Below are 15,632 nucleotides of genomic sequence, written 5' to 3'. Positions count from 1 at the left end.
GACACATACCCATCACGCTAAACAAAAACATTAATGAACAGAGATTTAACAGGAGGGTGAGAGTGTAAAGCGTCACCAGAGAACAGCGAGGCCAGAACGAAAGCCTTGGATCATAACTGGATTAACTCTTGCAACAAATCCCCCATTATTGGGGAATGAAGTCTTACTCTTGCCATCAGGTCTACTGCCAGTTTCCAAATGGCAAAAATCCCAGACCAAGGACAGACGGCCAAAATTCCAACTGACGTTGGCACACGAAACCTTCAAGATATGTGCAGAAAAAAAGAGAGATTCAGAGACGTCTCTGTTGCACAAAGACAGGGGGATGTAACGAAGCTAACAATCTCAAAGTGGTCTTCAAAATTTCGAAAACACTGTTGGCAAGACCGGCTGAGTGCAGTTTTTCTTGGGCTCCCAGTGATAGTTAGGTGCAGAGGAAAAGTCGGGATGATGACAAAGTAACAGACTTTCTCAATGTGGGAATTATTGTTGTTGCTGCGCAAATTCTAATGAACAGCAATTAGATACGGCACAATGGAGGGTGAACACACTTATCATTCACAGGCTCTGTTGATATAATAAGAACCTCGTGACACATGCGCATGTGCACGCGCTAAACCACTTGGCTCGCTCTTGTTACTACAGAGCAGGGGTCACCACCGTGATTTCCCGCGGTCACCAAATAACCCACAACTCGTTGAGCTGCGTCAAAAAAACAAAATATATTTTATCCAACCTTCATTAGTCATTGTTGATAATTATTGAGAACTCATTAACTTGATAAGTATTTTCACATAGATGAGTATCATTAATAATAATAATGTCTAACTCAGACAGTTTGTTATTTCAGGAGAGTGTATGGCAAACTGGTAGCCCTTCATATGACTCAGAACCCACCAAGTCGCACTCCATGCCAAAAACTAAGTGACTTCTGCTTGTAGAGATATATTCGAAACGCGTCACGGACTGACACATTACTAGCCAAGTGGCGCCATTCTGCTTGTATGCTAAACCCTGGGCCTTGCTAGCACAAGTCCGCCCTCTGTCGGGTGATACAGGACAAAGCACGACGACCAAACAAGTGAGGAAAAAAATAAAACGTGTTTTTACTCAAAGGATACTCGCAGATGTCTTAGCTGGTTTCGGGTCGAAGAAAAAACAAAAAACAAAAAAACTTTTCTTCATTTTCTTTGTCTTAATAGTCCAGGGTGAAAACTGGTTTCCACAGGAAGTTAGCCGCGCCATTCCCCAGCATCCTTTTAAAAACTCGACGTCTCAAAACTCAGCCACATCATGTCTTTGCTGATTGATTAATGAAGACGGCGCCACCTGGGGTAGAGGCGTGGCCCATAAACAGATTTTACTTTTTCATTGGATAATCCCGCTGTCAACCTCTATAACTCGTGGCACAGGGACAACATGTTGTACATTACGCCACACGTTCTTGTTTTAGGTCACTGTTTAATTCGACTAATTTTACTATTAAAAGAATATTGTATTTATATGTATTTATAATAATATCCCGAAGGTTATTATTTAACAATTATGGTAAAGTATAAAATTCTTGTTTACTGCTAGCCATCACTAATTGATTTTTTTTTTTTTTTTTTTTTTTTTTTAAAGAAGAGGAAGGTAACAGACTTGTAGAGATGGTGAAGAATGCTCTTAAGAATTTGACTTGCCTTGCCTGTACAGTAGTAATATTTGTTTTCTGTTGAAGTTGAACATTTTGCAATGAAATAAAGATCAGGTTAAAAGAATTGCTAAAAGAGAAGAATACTTTTTTAATTGTTATATTCACAACCATGATCCATATAAAAATTGTCTACAAACAGAATATAAAAAAAAGAGACAATATTATTGTATGTTGCATGCTGATGTTTGCTGATATACGTCCACCACCTTTACCAGTGGATATTTTTTTACTTCAGGAACAAAACACAGACTCCTGAGGAAGGGTTGCAGACAATCCTTACTTCAAGGAGAATATTCATCAAGCAAAAAAAAGAAAACTCAACGTCCACATGTGTTCACATTGGTGTGTGTGTGTGCTGGGAAGATGAGGGCGAGGCTGCGGCGGAGGAGGAGGACAGCGAGGAGGTGGTGGGTTGAGGGGCCGAGCTGGAGGCGGAGGAGGCGGAGGCGCCGGCAGCACTGGCCGCTGCTGCGGCAGCGGACGACGAGCTCTCTGTCAAGCTGCTGTGCGTGATGAAGCGCAGTCGCAACTTCATGGCCGGACGAAGTGTCATGATGATTTTCTCCACCTTGGAAAAACACAATGAGAGGTTTACCGGGAAGTAGTGTTGCAGTGCTCGAGATTGATCTTGGTCTAGCGACCACTTTTTAAAGGTCTCGATCTCGTCTCGGACTCGGAGGCATTTTTACTGGGTCTTGTCTCGGTCTCAGACATGACTGTAGTTCTGGACTATTTGATCAATAAGCTCACCTGCTCTTTCACACTGTCTCCAGTGTACATGTATTTGATGTGGTAGAGAAAGTCACAGATGGGGTCCATGTAGCTGAGGTGCTGGCACTGCTGATCCACCGCCTGGAGCATCTCGTAGAAGGCCACGCCGATCTGCAACACAGTCACAAACAGATGTAGGAAAAAAAAACTCAGCAGGCAAACATTCCTTTTTTGATGATCACCGGAACAAAAAAATGTGTTTTACCTCCAGCATGCAGCGCGTTCTCTCCTGCTGGAAACGCTGCAGGAACGGACCCACCAGGTTGTACACGTACAGCAGCTGGAACTCCGTCTTCACGATGGGCTTCAGCGTCTCTGACAGGAATCTAGCGTGCCACAAAAATAACACGAAAAACATACAGTTATTTGAGAATGACAGATGAACAGATGACATGAGCCTGACGATGACTGCCCTTACTTGGGAATCAGAGAAAGCTGCCCGATGGAGGAGTGATGCCAGACGGCGTGCGCCAACGCTAGCACGTAGCTGCAGTTCATCTCGCTGTAGCTCTGGTGGCAGGCCGTGAAGTCCAGCAGGGCGAAGGGGTAGCCTGCCCACTCCGTCTCCGAGGTCAGAGCCGGGGAGCCGATCACCGACACGATGCGGTCGTGGAGAACGATCCAGTACGGCTCCTGCGGGAGAGGAGGAGGGAGTCCATCAGGGCAAAGCCGCATGCATTCAACAAGGTTGGCTGGACTATGAGCTTCTCCTTACAGGGAGTGCAGTTATCACCAGGCCGATGGCATTCATCCACGCTGTGATGTTCTCCCGGGGAACCAGAGGTTGGCTGAAGGGGGGGGTCGAATAGACAGGATGATTCATAAATAATTCTCTCTTACACACACATCCAAAAAACAAACAGTAGAAAAATAAATAATAAAACACCCACAATATTTGCTCCTCCATCAGTAATCTAGATGAAGACTAGATTACTGTCTATAGCTGCACACACAGGACGAGGTTTTACAAGAATTACGGCTCATGCGCTTCACACCATTCAATGGAAAGGCCTGCAAATTGCAATTGCACTTTGTCGAAATTCGAAACTTATGCTTTGTACCTTTTCAGCGCCACGTTGAGCAGCGCGTTGCCCACGTCTTTGCCCGGCACGGACAGAGCCATCAGCTCCACGCAGGTGACGTGCAGGGCGTGGGCCGCAGGGTTCGGGAACTCGTTGAACCTCCAGTCACAGTTGGGAAAGGGTCCCGGAGACTTTCCAGCCATGGGTGGGAGGGGGAGTTAAGGAAGAACTGAAGTGTCAGTGAGGTCGGAGAGGGAAGTGAGGTCTGAGAAGGAGGAAACAGGGCTAGTGAAGGATATTGTCCACCAGGCGTCCGATCAGCTTGCAGAAGTAGGTGTCGTCGGGGATCCAAACGTTGTCCTCTCTGGGGTTCATGGCGAACTTCAGGTAGGTTTCGCTGAGGCACCAGCCAGGCGTGCGGTTGTCCTAACGACCAATTACACCAGAGAGGGACGTGACGTCAGTTAGTATTTAAAAGTGGGGGGAAAAAGAGAGCAAAAAAAAAAACAGTTGGGAGGCGGAGCCTACTTTGAGTGAAGACATGATGGTGTGCACCAGCTTCCTCTTCAGGTTGGCTCTTTCCCTCAGGTGCCGCTCGTAGTAGTGGAGCGTGTTGTACAAATACGTGACAGGACGGTCTGCGCAAACACATAAATATTTTATCAAGCGCCTCAAACAACAATCCATTTTTTTTCCCCTCGCAGGCTTCCTCCACCCACCGTGGAACTTGTACAGGCCTCCCAGGTGATCGAGGAGCGTCTCCAGGGACTTGGCGACGGGGAGGAGCTCCAGGAAGCGGTGAATGATGATGTCGAAGACGGGTAGGAAGCGCAGGCACACGTTGCCGAAGTAGATGGGCAGATACTGAGGCTGCAGCTGCATGGGAGGGTTGACCTGGTCGGCCAGGCCCTCAAAGTAAAGCTTCTCTGGGTATTTCTGCAAAAAAAATGAAACACAAATCTCTCCTGATTCGTTTTTTTGAGCGGTGGGTGTGGGGGTGAATTTTTTTTTTGTACTTATTTATTTTTACCTTGTAGTAATTCATGTGCTTGTTGTGCCAGTCGCTCTGCAGCCAGTGCTCGGGAGCGTTCTCCTTGACAAAGTCGTTGACGCGGTTCCTGAAGTCGTTGGGTTTCAGCAGCAGCAGCTGGATGATGAAGTAGCAAACCTGGGCTTCGTTGTTCTCGTGGCTGCGCATCGCCTGGAAGTGAGGGAAGTGAGAGTGAGTGAGCCATGCGGGGGTAATTCTTTGGATCAGACAGTGCGATAGCCGTCAGGGGTGGGCTCCGTGTCACAAGAACAAGTGACAGCAGTACAGCTACGACCTCATCTAGTCGTTCTTCACAATGTTCTCAAGCTCATGGGTCGAAACAGAAAATCAGACGTGCACCTGAGCCTGGAGTTAACGTAGAGGAGGAAATGGCCCAACTTTTAGCAGAAACCATGCAAACAAGGCTCATAGTGTGAATACAAGAAGTCCAGTAGAGTGAGAAAAAAGTATCGGGATTGGTATTCTCTGATAAATACAGTGAAAACCACTCATCCTAATGGTCAAAATCAAGATATATCAAGTAGGAACTGTAACAGATGCACTTTTGCACAAGTTCCTCCTCACCAGACACAGGATGAGTCTGTCCAGCGTCACTATGTTGTATTTCCAGACCATGTCGTTGAGTATCTCGATGCACTTGTTGAGCTGCGGTCCGCCGGGTGATATGGAGAACTCGTACACCAGGAAGTCTGCGAATGTTCGCACGTGAGCCACCAGCGCACGTGCCCCGATGCGCTCCAGCACCCTAATAGTAGGAGCAGCAGGTGGGTGGGGGAGGGGTGGGGAGAAAACATAAAAGCTCCGGTTCACTCATCATGTTACATAAACACCGTGGCTCTCCCGCCGGATTAATTAGCCGCAGCCATTACATATAGATGTGGGAAATCCGAGAGCCAATTAATGTAAATTTATAATTAAACATCAGTGGTGAGACACATAATTACAAACTGTTTAATCAACTCAGCGGGGAGAAAAAAAGAAGAAGAAGGTTTTAATTAGCCGCCAACAGTTCCATCCCGTTTAATATTTCTGTTGATCCTCATAAATCCTTAAATTGCTTTGACAAACACATATGAGATGAAAGGGGAGACCGCATTCGGTTAGCACAGTGGTTCTCAAACTTTCTCTGTCACGCCCCACCTTGGAGGAAGAAAATTTTTCGTGGTCCCGTGTCTTTAGGACAAAGTTGACTTTTGACCCCATAGACTTGCATGGCATTAGGGTTAGCGATAAGGCTGGAATTAGGGTTAGGGTTAGGGTTAGCTGGAATTAGGGTTAGGGTTTCGGGGTTCCTCATGGGCTAGAGGCCCCAAATCTGACGTGGCTGTGTCTTGAGGGATCCCGATGAACCTGCAAGTGGCCCCATGTCTCTAGGACAAAATAAATAAATAAATAAATAAAAAGTATGCGACGGCCTGACCTGAAGCCGATCTGGTTAATGTGGTCTGTCTCCAGCAGCATCTTCCACAGCAGGCAGAGGAACAGTGGGGGCGAGCCTTGCATGGAGAAGTGGGTGATGATGTCATTCTCGTTGGCCATGGACTTCCACTTCCTGTACTCCTCCTCCACGTTCTTCTTCAGGTTGAAGCGAGACTCCTGGGGGACGTTGTTCTGCTTGAAGAAGGCCTGGAGCGGAGGGAGGAAGGAAGGAAGGAAGGAGGGAAAGACAAGTGGTAGGAAGGAAGGAAAGAAGGATGGATGGAAGAAAGGGACTCATGAATGAATGGCTGAGATATAACCAGTTTTTTCTCGTCGCACTTCAGTGACGGCAACGCACCTGAAGTGGAGCAGGGAAGCAGGACAGTGTGTGCGAGGCCCAGTTGTGTGGGGTGAAGGTCATTATGGTCTGGAGGATGTCTTTACACCAAGTCCCATGGATAGAGTCAGAACCTGTGAAAAAGTCTACAAATAAAAGAGGAGCAAGAGGGGGAAGAGAAAGAAATTTAGAAGACACTCTGGCTGGTTCAATCCGCAGATGAAGTTTGGATGAGGGACAACCCACCTGTGACGTGCGTGGCTCTGGCCAGCGTGAGGATCAAGGCTCGGTTCAGCTCCTCCGACTCGGCTGACAGCACCGTCTTGGGGTCATTGAGGAAGCGCGTGAACTGCGGCTGCACTTCAGAACTCCCCAGAGCTGTGATGAGCCGCAGGGCCGTGCTCTCCACACTGAGGTGAGAAGACACACAGGGTACGACGTGAAGGGAAGGAGTTTTACCCCTGCGGCCGCGGGACTTTCATACATGCTACAAAAACGCAGGCACCTACCATAAGTGCAGCTGGTTCTGGTTGGTCTGGGGAACCGCGGCCAGGCTGTGCAGGTGACTGAGCAGCTGGACCCTGTAGTGCGGCTGGATGTGGTGCATCCTGTAGCTGAACATCTCCAGCAAGGTGTGAAGGATTCCCCAGGCGTGAGACTTGAACACGTTAGGCAGCAGCTGGCCTGGGCCGGCGGAGGAGATGTTGCTTTAGTTTTGTCTTTTTGTGTCAAATCAATCAGCTTTTTTTCTACAAATATGTTTGTGTTGTAACACGTCTGTTCATTTTAAGTTTTGAGGCAACAATGAATATGTTCAGATGGACACTAATATTTAAAATATGACAGTAGAAATAATTTGATGCAACATGTTATGGCTGGAATATCTGAATTAGGTCATTTTTTTCCCTGCATTCATCCATGTGGGACGTGCTGATATTTGTCGGGTTTTTTTGCAGTGCTACTTGGACGCGCAAACGGCACATTGGGTGAATTGAGGTCACACGGCAGTTTGGCATGCTGTCCCATGCCGGGGAGGCTTTGTTCTCTTCACCATAGCACACAATTTGGAAGAAAAAGAAAGGGAAAAAAACAACAACCCTGCAGGACATTTGAAATTTCTGCTCGCTCGCTCCCTCTCCTTCCTTCCCTCTCTCTCTCTCTCTCTCTCCCTCTCCCCCACCAGTCCCTGCTGCGCACCAACGTCCAAAATCTCCATGTGGTCCGAGGTGGCATTAACTGTGGCTCACTTCGCGTCTTGTTGAGTGCATGTCTTGCACATGGAGGAAATCTTTTCTGCACGCACAGCCCTGAGAGGTAATGGCTTGAAGAACATTATTCCAGAAAAAAAGTTGGCAAAGAGCCACAAATGGGGCAGCAAATGTGCAGAGGAGTGGGAGTTCAGCTGGTTCACAGTGGAATGTTCATTTTCTGAATAATCTGTGAAAATGGATTATTTAAAGTACCGTCTAATTTTTTTAATAGAAGCATCAGGGATAAAAATGAGAACATTTGCATGTAAACAGAGTGAGTAATTCTCCGGTGCCAATTATTCAATCCATGCAATTGAAAAACCTGAGAGAGTGTCAGTGACTCACTGATGAATCCCTTGATGCCCAGTGACTCAATCTCCATATAGACCAGCAGTCGGCTGTACGTTTCCACCAACGCGGGCGCCAGGGCGTTGCTGGACTTGGCGTGGGCCAACTTGATGACCCGCGTGGCGATGCTGTGGATCAGGCTGGAGGCGGACGGACGAAACGCAGGTTGAGCTCCATTCGCCGCTATCGCGATTCCGTTGTCTTTTCGTTCCGACGACCTACCTCATCTTGGCGTGCACCGTGAGGGAGTCGAGCAGGTTCATGGGCAGCGGGGTGACCGATCCCGAGGCCATGCAGTTGGTGCCCGGCAGGTTGATCTTCATGGAGCCGTTCCCGTAGATGGTCTCCACCAGGACGCCCATGGGCAGCGTGAAGCACTCCGAGTTGGTGCTGTAGGCGTTGCAGAGCAGGGCGATCTTGTAGTCCAACATGCCCAGGGTTTTGTTGCGCAGCGACTGCTGCAGGAACCTGACGAGGAGAGAGGACGTCATAGGTAACTGGCTGAGACCCGGCGAGGAAAGAGACAAGAGAAGAGACAAATGTTCGTGGTACGCACTCGTGGTGCAGCTTCAGAGAGTGGGGGATGGGGATCTGCAGCTTGGAGTTGTCGTTCTGAGCTTTGCGGTTCAGGTGGATCCAGATGCAGGTCATGGCAAAGGAGTGAGTTGACTGGGGTTTGTTGATGTCCGGAACTGGGATACACTGGTGCGAAACAAGGCCAGTCGATTTTAGGAGATGGTACATACTTAAATGATGTGGAATACTAAACAACTCTACATTACCAGTCAACAGTTTGGACACAACTGCTCATGCAATTTTTTTTTTTTTTATCTTTACAGCTTTCTGCACTGGAGTTAGATATTGAAGACATCAAATATATTAACAAAGTATATGTAATAATGCAGCATAGAAAAACATGTTTTATTAAAAAGCATATTTAGTCACTTTTATTGTTTCCTACATAATTCAATGTGTGTTCATACGTAGTTTTGAAAGACAATGAATTCATAGGGTGTGTCCAAACTTTTGACTGCTAGTGTATGCATGATCAATATCAGCCTTTTCCCATTTGATTTACCAATGAATGACGAATAAAAATAATAAAATGAATTGTACGGAGCAAAGTCGAAGTACCTCTTTTTCTGGATACAGCAGGTCGAAAAGCTTCATGACGGGCAGGAAGTCAGCCAGGGCGTTCTTCTGAATGCTTCCCGATATGAACTGCAGCAAGACCCACATCAGGTGGTCTCTGCCTTTGATGAGACCTCTGCCCGCGAGCTAGACAAGACAAGAGGAGCTTAAAGGAAACCCCAGGGAAGAGACTTCACAATTCAGCCCTGGTTTTTACCATCTTTTAGTTTGGAATACCTTCTGATGCAGCGACAGCACCATGTGCGGGAAGCTGGCGAACTGGAAGAGCACGAAGAAGATGAGCTGGGAAGAGAGGTGCTGCCACAGCAGCTGGCTGGTGCCTCCGATGTCGGCGTCAAAGTGCTCCTCCGTCTCCGAGCGCTCCATGGCGTACACCACCAGGTCCACCAGCTGCTCCTCCAGCACGGGGCACCGCTGCTTTTGCTGGCGGGGGGCGAAGGGGAGCGTTAAAAGGAACACAAGGAGAGAAATTAAACAGAGGGGAAGAGGGTGGGGGGGTTAGAAACAGGGAGAAGGGGGAGAAGAAACAGAAAGGGGGAGAGGGATGGGGAGAAAGAATGGGATTAATTCATTTACTTATTAATACCCTGGCTAACGCTTTAATGATCATTACAAGATAAATTAAATAGCTAAATACCCCCCGCCCCTCCCCAACGTGGACATGCAAGACAGCATCTCCTTCCTGCTCACGTCAGCTGGGGAAACATCTCACTCCTTTTTTCTGAGGAGAACTGAGAGGCTAAAGCCGAGTCGATAAAAATTTTGGTGTGCACGTGGAAAACGTCCCAATAGTTTTTTCCCCAATACATAACATTTGCCTGTATCTACTGATAAAATAGAACCTTTATCTATTTGTCATAGTGTATTGTGTATGTATTGATTCTATGTTTTTTAAACCTCTGCCCCTTCGGACAACGGATTGAAATTAGCATTCATGCTAACTCCGGCATATTTAAATTGATGCTTTTGCTGGCATGTCAATTAATGTGCATTGTCCTAATCAAATAAATAAACAAACAAACTGCTGCGCTTTCGTTGGCTAATGACGCAGCCTTATTGTGTAAAGTGGCTCCAAATGTGGTTTGGCGATTTCACCCTGACATCACAGCTGTGAGATGATGTCACGTGAGATGGGGGAAAACTTCCCTCTAATGATTTTATTTCAGAAACCAAATCTCCCATCAGCGACAGAGCAGGAGACCAGACCTCTGCATGTCTTCTTGAAAGGGGTCTCGACAGGGCCCCACTTCACCATATATTACCAGATACAGCATAACAACAGGGAAATACAGAGTGACAGAGAACACCACTGCACGGCACAGCACAGCACAGCAGCACAGCACCACAGCAAACACCAAAGCAGCTGGTGCTTCCTGCATGCAGGCGGCTGAGGTTCAGGAGGTCGAGGAGGTTGGGGGGACGGAGGGGGTGCACTTGGGAGGGAGAGAGGAGAGGAGCCAGGAGGCCAAACACCTCTCTTCCTCTGGCGACAAGCGCAAATGCGGTCGCACGCAACACTGCATGCGTTCATGCACACACACACGCACGCACGCAAAGGAAGAGTAAAGAGGGGGAATAGAGAGAAATCCAGAGGCATCCTTATTTCAGCCTGATAATAATAATAATAATAATAATAATAATAATAATAATAATAGACTTGTGACAAATGGACCTTATCTAAAACTATCTCTGCTAAGAATTATTTCAGGCTGATGAGTACGGAAGAGATCAGGGCCACAATAAAAGAAAAAAATGAAGATAGATTTTTTTTTCTCCAAGTTTCCAATTGGAGAATAAGTCCAAATTTCGAGAATAAAGTTGACGTAAAAAAGACAAAATTTTGTTAACAAAATCAAATCATGCTGCATAGGAAGAAGCTGCTGTTTGCTGTTTGGTTGATAATGAGTCACTGTGTCCAGGGCAGCACAAATAAAAACAGAACAGGGGGTGTAGACACTGGAGGAGCTCACCGACGACAGGCAGAGACCAGACTACATTCACACATGCAGAGCAGCAGGGCTTGAAATGTCAACAACAGGGTTGTTAAATGTGTTCGTCAGCTGGGATTGTATATAAAAAGGTCTCCTACCATGCAAACAATAACAATAAGTCTCTGGCTTATCAGTGAAATTCCCTGAGTTGAGAAATCATCGTTTTCATTTTGTTCCTCGTTTGCTCATGTGCTGGAAATCGCTCCATGATAATATCACAAAGGGCACTGGTACCTCTCCCACATTAGTCAAGACACCTGCAGCCAGGCTCAGTCTAGCTATGGCTTAAAGTAAAGTCCAGGTCTGGCCAGCAGATGGGAATGGAGGACTGACAGTCTTTTTTCTTTCGAAACATTAGTAGTGAGCAGTGAGCAGCACTTTATGGATTATTCTGCCTTTTGAACAAAACTTTATTTAAACATCGGTGTAATAAAACACCATTTCTTTGTTTGAAACCAACTGTCTTATCCAACTGACGTTGCCGCCAGATTTATGTTGAATTTTGCTGTAAAAGTTGACTTGAAAATGAATACAAGAATCTATTCAAAGAAATATACATTATTGGGTAATAGTTGCTGCCTGATTACTTTTTTACTTTTACCACCTGAGTGTTTACATCCTGTTTGTTCACCTCTGTCTTTTACACTTGTTGTGTGTCACTGAAGCCCTGCTGTAACCATCTCAAGCTCCTGGAGCATTTCCCTGCATTGCAACTCAACCAATGTCCTTTCCTTTTTGCTTATTTCTCCCAATTTCTAAGGACTATGATGCTGTTTGATGAGCTGGTTAGTTTGGTACGTGACCAGGAGGAGGAACAACGACATACCTGGGCAATGTTCAGAGTCTACAGAGTGCATGGCAGAGAGACAAACACAACATACGACCGAGAGACAAAAGAAGAGAGTGGGGAGAGAAATAACGAAAGGAGGAGAAAGTAACAGAGAGGAGGGGAAAAGAGAGACAAGGAGAGAAAGTGGTGACTAAGGAGCTAGGTTGTTCTCTGTCAGTTCAGTGCAGTCAACTCAGCCAGTTATTACAGAGCCTCTTGGGCCAGTTTTCATTGTTTTATGAGCAAGAACCGGTGAGTTCAAACTTAATTTGAGGTGCTGGGCTGAGTTGAAACTGTATGAACTGAGAGGAAAAAACTACTTCAAAGTGCATTATAGGTCCAGCTCACACAATTGCCATTTTTTTCACAAATTGTCTTACAAATTGTGGCTGTGCTACTGGAGCAACAAGAGAGAGGTGGGGTGACAACACAGAGAAAACAAAATAAATGAAATTGAAAAGAAAGGTGATTAAAAGGACAGATTAAGCTCAAAAGGAAAAAAGAAGCAAAACGTTGACGTGAGCTAAGCGGACATAATGAGAGAGGGAGATGACACATGGAAGACAAGCGACATGAAGAGATCTGGAAAAGGGCATGTGGGGGGGTGGGGGGGAGAACAGGCAGTGGGAAAAAAAAGTCAGGCAAAGTGTGAGGTGGCAAAAAAAACAGTTAAATAAAAAAAAAAGGGGAAGAGCCGGAGCAAAGACAGGACAGGAGAGGCTGGAAAAAGGATGCGGTGCTGCGGCACAGATGCAAGATGAGTCATACCTGTTTGTTGAGTCCTAGCATGTTGCACACCATCTCCCTCGAGTACGGCTGTTCCAACACGTAGCGCAGCAGCCCCGTCTGCGGCTCAAACAGGTCCTGAAGAATTGCAAATTACAAAGCGCAATGAGACCACTCACATGCAAACTCCGACAAACCTGTTTGTGTAAACACATATGCTGCATACGAACTCTACCTTATCGAATGGCAGCATGCCTTTGAGGGGGAAGCGGAGAGTGGTGGGGTCTAATTTCCAAGAATTGCAAATGGCACCGCTGTTGTTCACGACCGGCAGCAAACTGCACCGACCTGCGGACACACACACAAACACACACACACACAAGCACATGAGGGGATGCAGCAGGCAAAGAAAATACATTCGCGAGAAAAAATAATCATCTTCATTCCAAAAATTAAGTGTTGGTTTATTGCAGCGTGATATTTGCAGTCTCTGTGAAGAAAAACAACTAATCTGTGTCTCTTATGTAAGGGCTTCTACCATATGTGTCAAACTCTGGCCTGATGTTTCATCATATTTAGCCCGCGAGGCCTTACAAAATCACTACTAGAGCTGGCCCACAGGTATTATACAGCACACTAACACTACAAATCCCAGAATGCTCTGCTGGTATTTTGGAACATCAATCATCAACAGGATGTTTATTGAAAGATATGATTATGACTTAATTGGTTTATAGTAATTTCAATTATTAAATTTGTGATCAGTCGGCGAAAGAGCGCTACTGTTGAAAATTAAACCAGAAGGCTGCAAATAAAGAAGCAATCTGATTTTTTATTTACATTTTATTTTTTTGAATTTTTAGTTTAGTTTAGTTTTTGTTTTTTTTAAATTCAATGTTACATGAGCCACTTACCACAAATGGAGTTAATTCTTGCTGTGGGTCTGAAACTGTCAACAAAGTCCGATATCAAACTGCCAAGGAGCTAAAAAAAATAAATAAAAAAAAAAGAGAAAAAAAAGGGCCATGCAGACGAATGGAAAAGAAGGAAAATTAATTTCAGAGACATAGATGAACTTGTGGCTGCACACACAGAGAAACAAATCAACTGACACTAACCCAGTGTGACAGCTGTCCTTCCGGATACAGTTTTCTGATTTCTGTGACGGCTAAATAGGCTGGCAGCAGACAGGCATTCCTGTCCAGTATATACTCCACCACCTGTGATACAGACAGAGAGAAATCAGTGTGACAGATTTGGTTTTATACTAGCTCACATAACCCTTTTGCCCATTTATGTATGGACAAAACTGATTTTTCTTTCAACTAAAGCAGTCACAGCAACAGCAAAAAGATTATCTTGAATAAAACGACGCGCCTCTCTGGCAGCCAGAAGCTGTTGGACGATGGCCGAGCTGACAGCTGTAGGAATAGTCTGGATTTTGTCCAGGATTGTTTTCAGGAGGTCTCGAGTGCCCTGACAAACACAAACACATCATTTGAACAATTGTTTGTTATGAAGAGATGCATAACGTTAAAGTTGTTGAGCGATGAATGCCCGATGTGCGTGCTTCAAGGAGAGAAAGACCTTGTAATCGACCCCTCCGATAATCTTCCGAATCAGTCTGAAGGTCAGAGCCCACAGCTGAGTCCTCTCCCACTCCAAACTTTCAGAGCCGATGAGAGCTCCACACACGATCCTTTATAGACACATAATGAACAAACATGTAGATTTTTGTGTGCAACTTATAGAGCTGAAACATGAGTGTGTGTTAATTAGCGTGGTTTACCTGGGCGGTAAAAGGCTGGTCTCCACAGCCATCGCCAGACAGTCGTATAGAAATGCGATCCTTTTGGGACTGTGCTGACTGTGTATGAACCTCACGATCCACTGTACGCACTGCTCGTGGGACTCCTGCAGAGACATAATCATGTCATCAGAAAACAAAGATGAGGTCGATGCACCATTTTCTTGGGACAACCTTTGTGTGTCGTAGAAACCTGTGGTAGAGTTCCCCAGAACTGCCTGAAGGCTCCGAGACAACTGATGAGTTTGGTTCTCTCATCCTCTGGCGTGTCCATAAACATCCTAGACACACAATAGCCACACTTAGATTCATAAGAAAAAGCGAGGTACAAATCATTGTTTTGACTGTATAATAACTATAAAGTGCAAGTTTTCTTTTTGATCTTACCCGGCAAATGCCTCTTCTATGATCTCAGTTTTCTGGTGAAAATAAAACAAAGACAATGGTGGAATGAGACATAATTTGACTGAGCCAAGTGCAGAATAATTAAACTTGTGTGCAAAATATAAAACGAGATTCTCCGTTCATAAAAGTTAACGGGTATTTCTTTGTCTTAGGTGAATCATATAAACGTGCTATAACAGTATTTGAGGTCATAATAGTTCAAATTCGCTTATTTATTGTCGTTGTGCTTATGAGAGCCAATGAATGAGAGGCTAACGTTTTCTGTATGCTAAGTAACATTAGCCATATCACGTTCAATAAATATGCACTTTACCACAACATCCTCAAAAATGTTCTGGAGCTGCGTTTCCATTGAGAGCGCCATGTCTTCGCGAACGAGGCGTCAATTTTCAAGAAAAACCATCCCACGACGCGCGCACCCAATACTTTCAGCGGGCGCAGACAATGCTGTCAACAAACTACATGCTAACCGACGATAACACCAGAGCTAGCAGGCAGGCATCGCGAGAGGCGCCACGGTATAAACAATCCGGATGTGCAACACCATCACGAGCAACACAGTTCCGCCTTGAAGCGCGTTCACGTATTAGGTTTTCTCGAACGAAGTCTGGAATGCGAAGTATTTATAATGCGTTTCATTGATAAGTGGTCGCTATGCTAAATAAAAACAACAACAATAATAAAAAATAATACAGGGAAGTTTTTTTTGGAGGGGGATGGGGGGCGTAATTGAAAATTGAAATTGAAATTTTTGATTTCATTGGCGTGTGTAACGTCTGTTTCACCGCCAGATGTCACTGTGGATTTCGCTATCCAAAGCAAAACGTT

General features: G+C 45.6%; 1 protein-coding gene across 2 annotated transcripts; it reads right to left on the bottom strand.

Moving 5' to 3' along the window:
* Window positions 1-1,764: 1,764 nt before the first annotated feature.
* On the bottom strand, window positions 1,765-15,312 carry med23 (mediator complex subunit 23). 2 transcript variants are annotated; one of them, XM_076048371.1, is made up of 31 exons: window positions 15,118-15,312; window positions 14,787-14,818; window positions 14,593-14,680; window positions 14,382-14,506; window positions 14,180-14,291; window positions 13,970-14,068; window positions 13,711-13,812; window positions 13,507-13,576; window positions 12,828-12,940; window positions 12,635-12,730; window positions 11,864-11,881; window positions 9,263-9,469; window positions 9,029-9,172; window positions 8,451-8,596; window positions 8,117-8,362; window positions 7,892-8,034; window positions 6,806-6,980; window positions 6,543-6,706; window positions 6,318-6,442; window positions 5,961-6,166; window positions 5,105-5,285; window positions 4,520-4,690; window positions 4,209-4,425; window positions 4,018-4,127; window positions 3,789-3,915; window positions 3,529-3,694; window positions 3,183-3,255; window positions 2,886-3,100; window positions 2,673-2,793; window positions 2,447-2,578; window positions 1,765-2,264 (listed from the first exon to the last, which is right to left on the bottom strand). In XM_076048371.1, the coding sequence occupies exons 1-31, from the start codon at window positions 15,166-15,168 to the stop codon at window positions 2,031-2,033; spliced, it is 4,209 nt and encodes a 1,402-aa protein (XP_075904486.1). In that variant the 5' UTR covers window positions 15,169-15,312; the 3' UTR covers window positions 1,765-2,030. The 2 variants fall into 2 exon arrangements, with proteins under 2 accessions (XP_075904486.1, XP_075904488.1); XM_076048373.1 differs by lacking the exon at window positions 11,864-11,881.
* Window positions 15,313-15,632: the final 320 nt, after the last annotated feature.

Source organism: Nelusetta ayraudi, unplaced genomic scaffold, assembly GCF_046127955.1.
Source record: "Nelusetta ayraudi isolate G7.1 ecotype Tasmania unplaced genomic scaffold, CSIRO-AGI_Nayr_v1 ptg000100l, whole genome shotgun sequence".
Lineage (NCBI taxonomy): Eukaryota > Metazoa > Chordata > Actinopteri > Tetraodontiformes > Monacanthidae > Nelusetta > Nelusetta ayraudi.
This window is presented reverse-complemented; position numbering and strand designations above follow the sequence as displayed.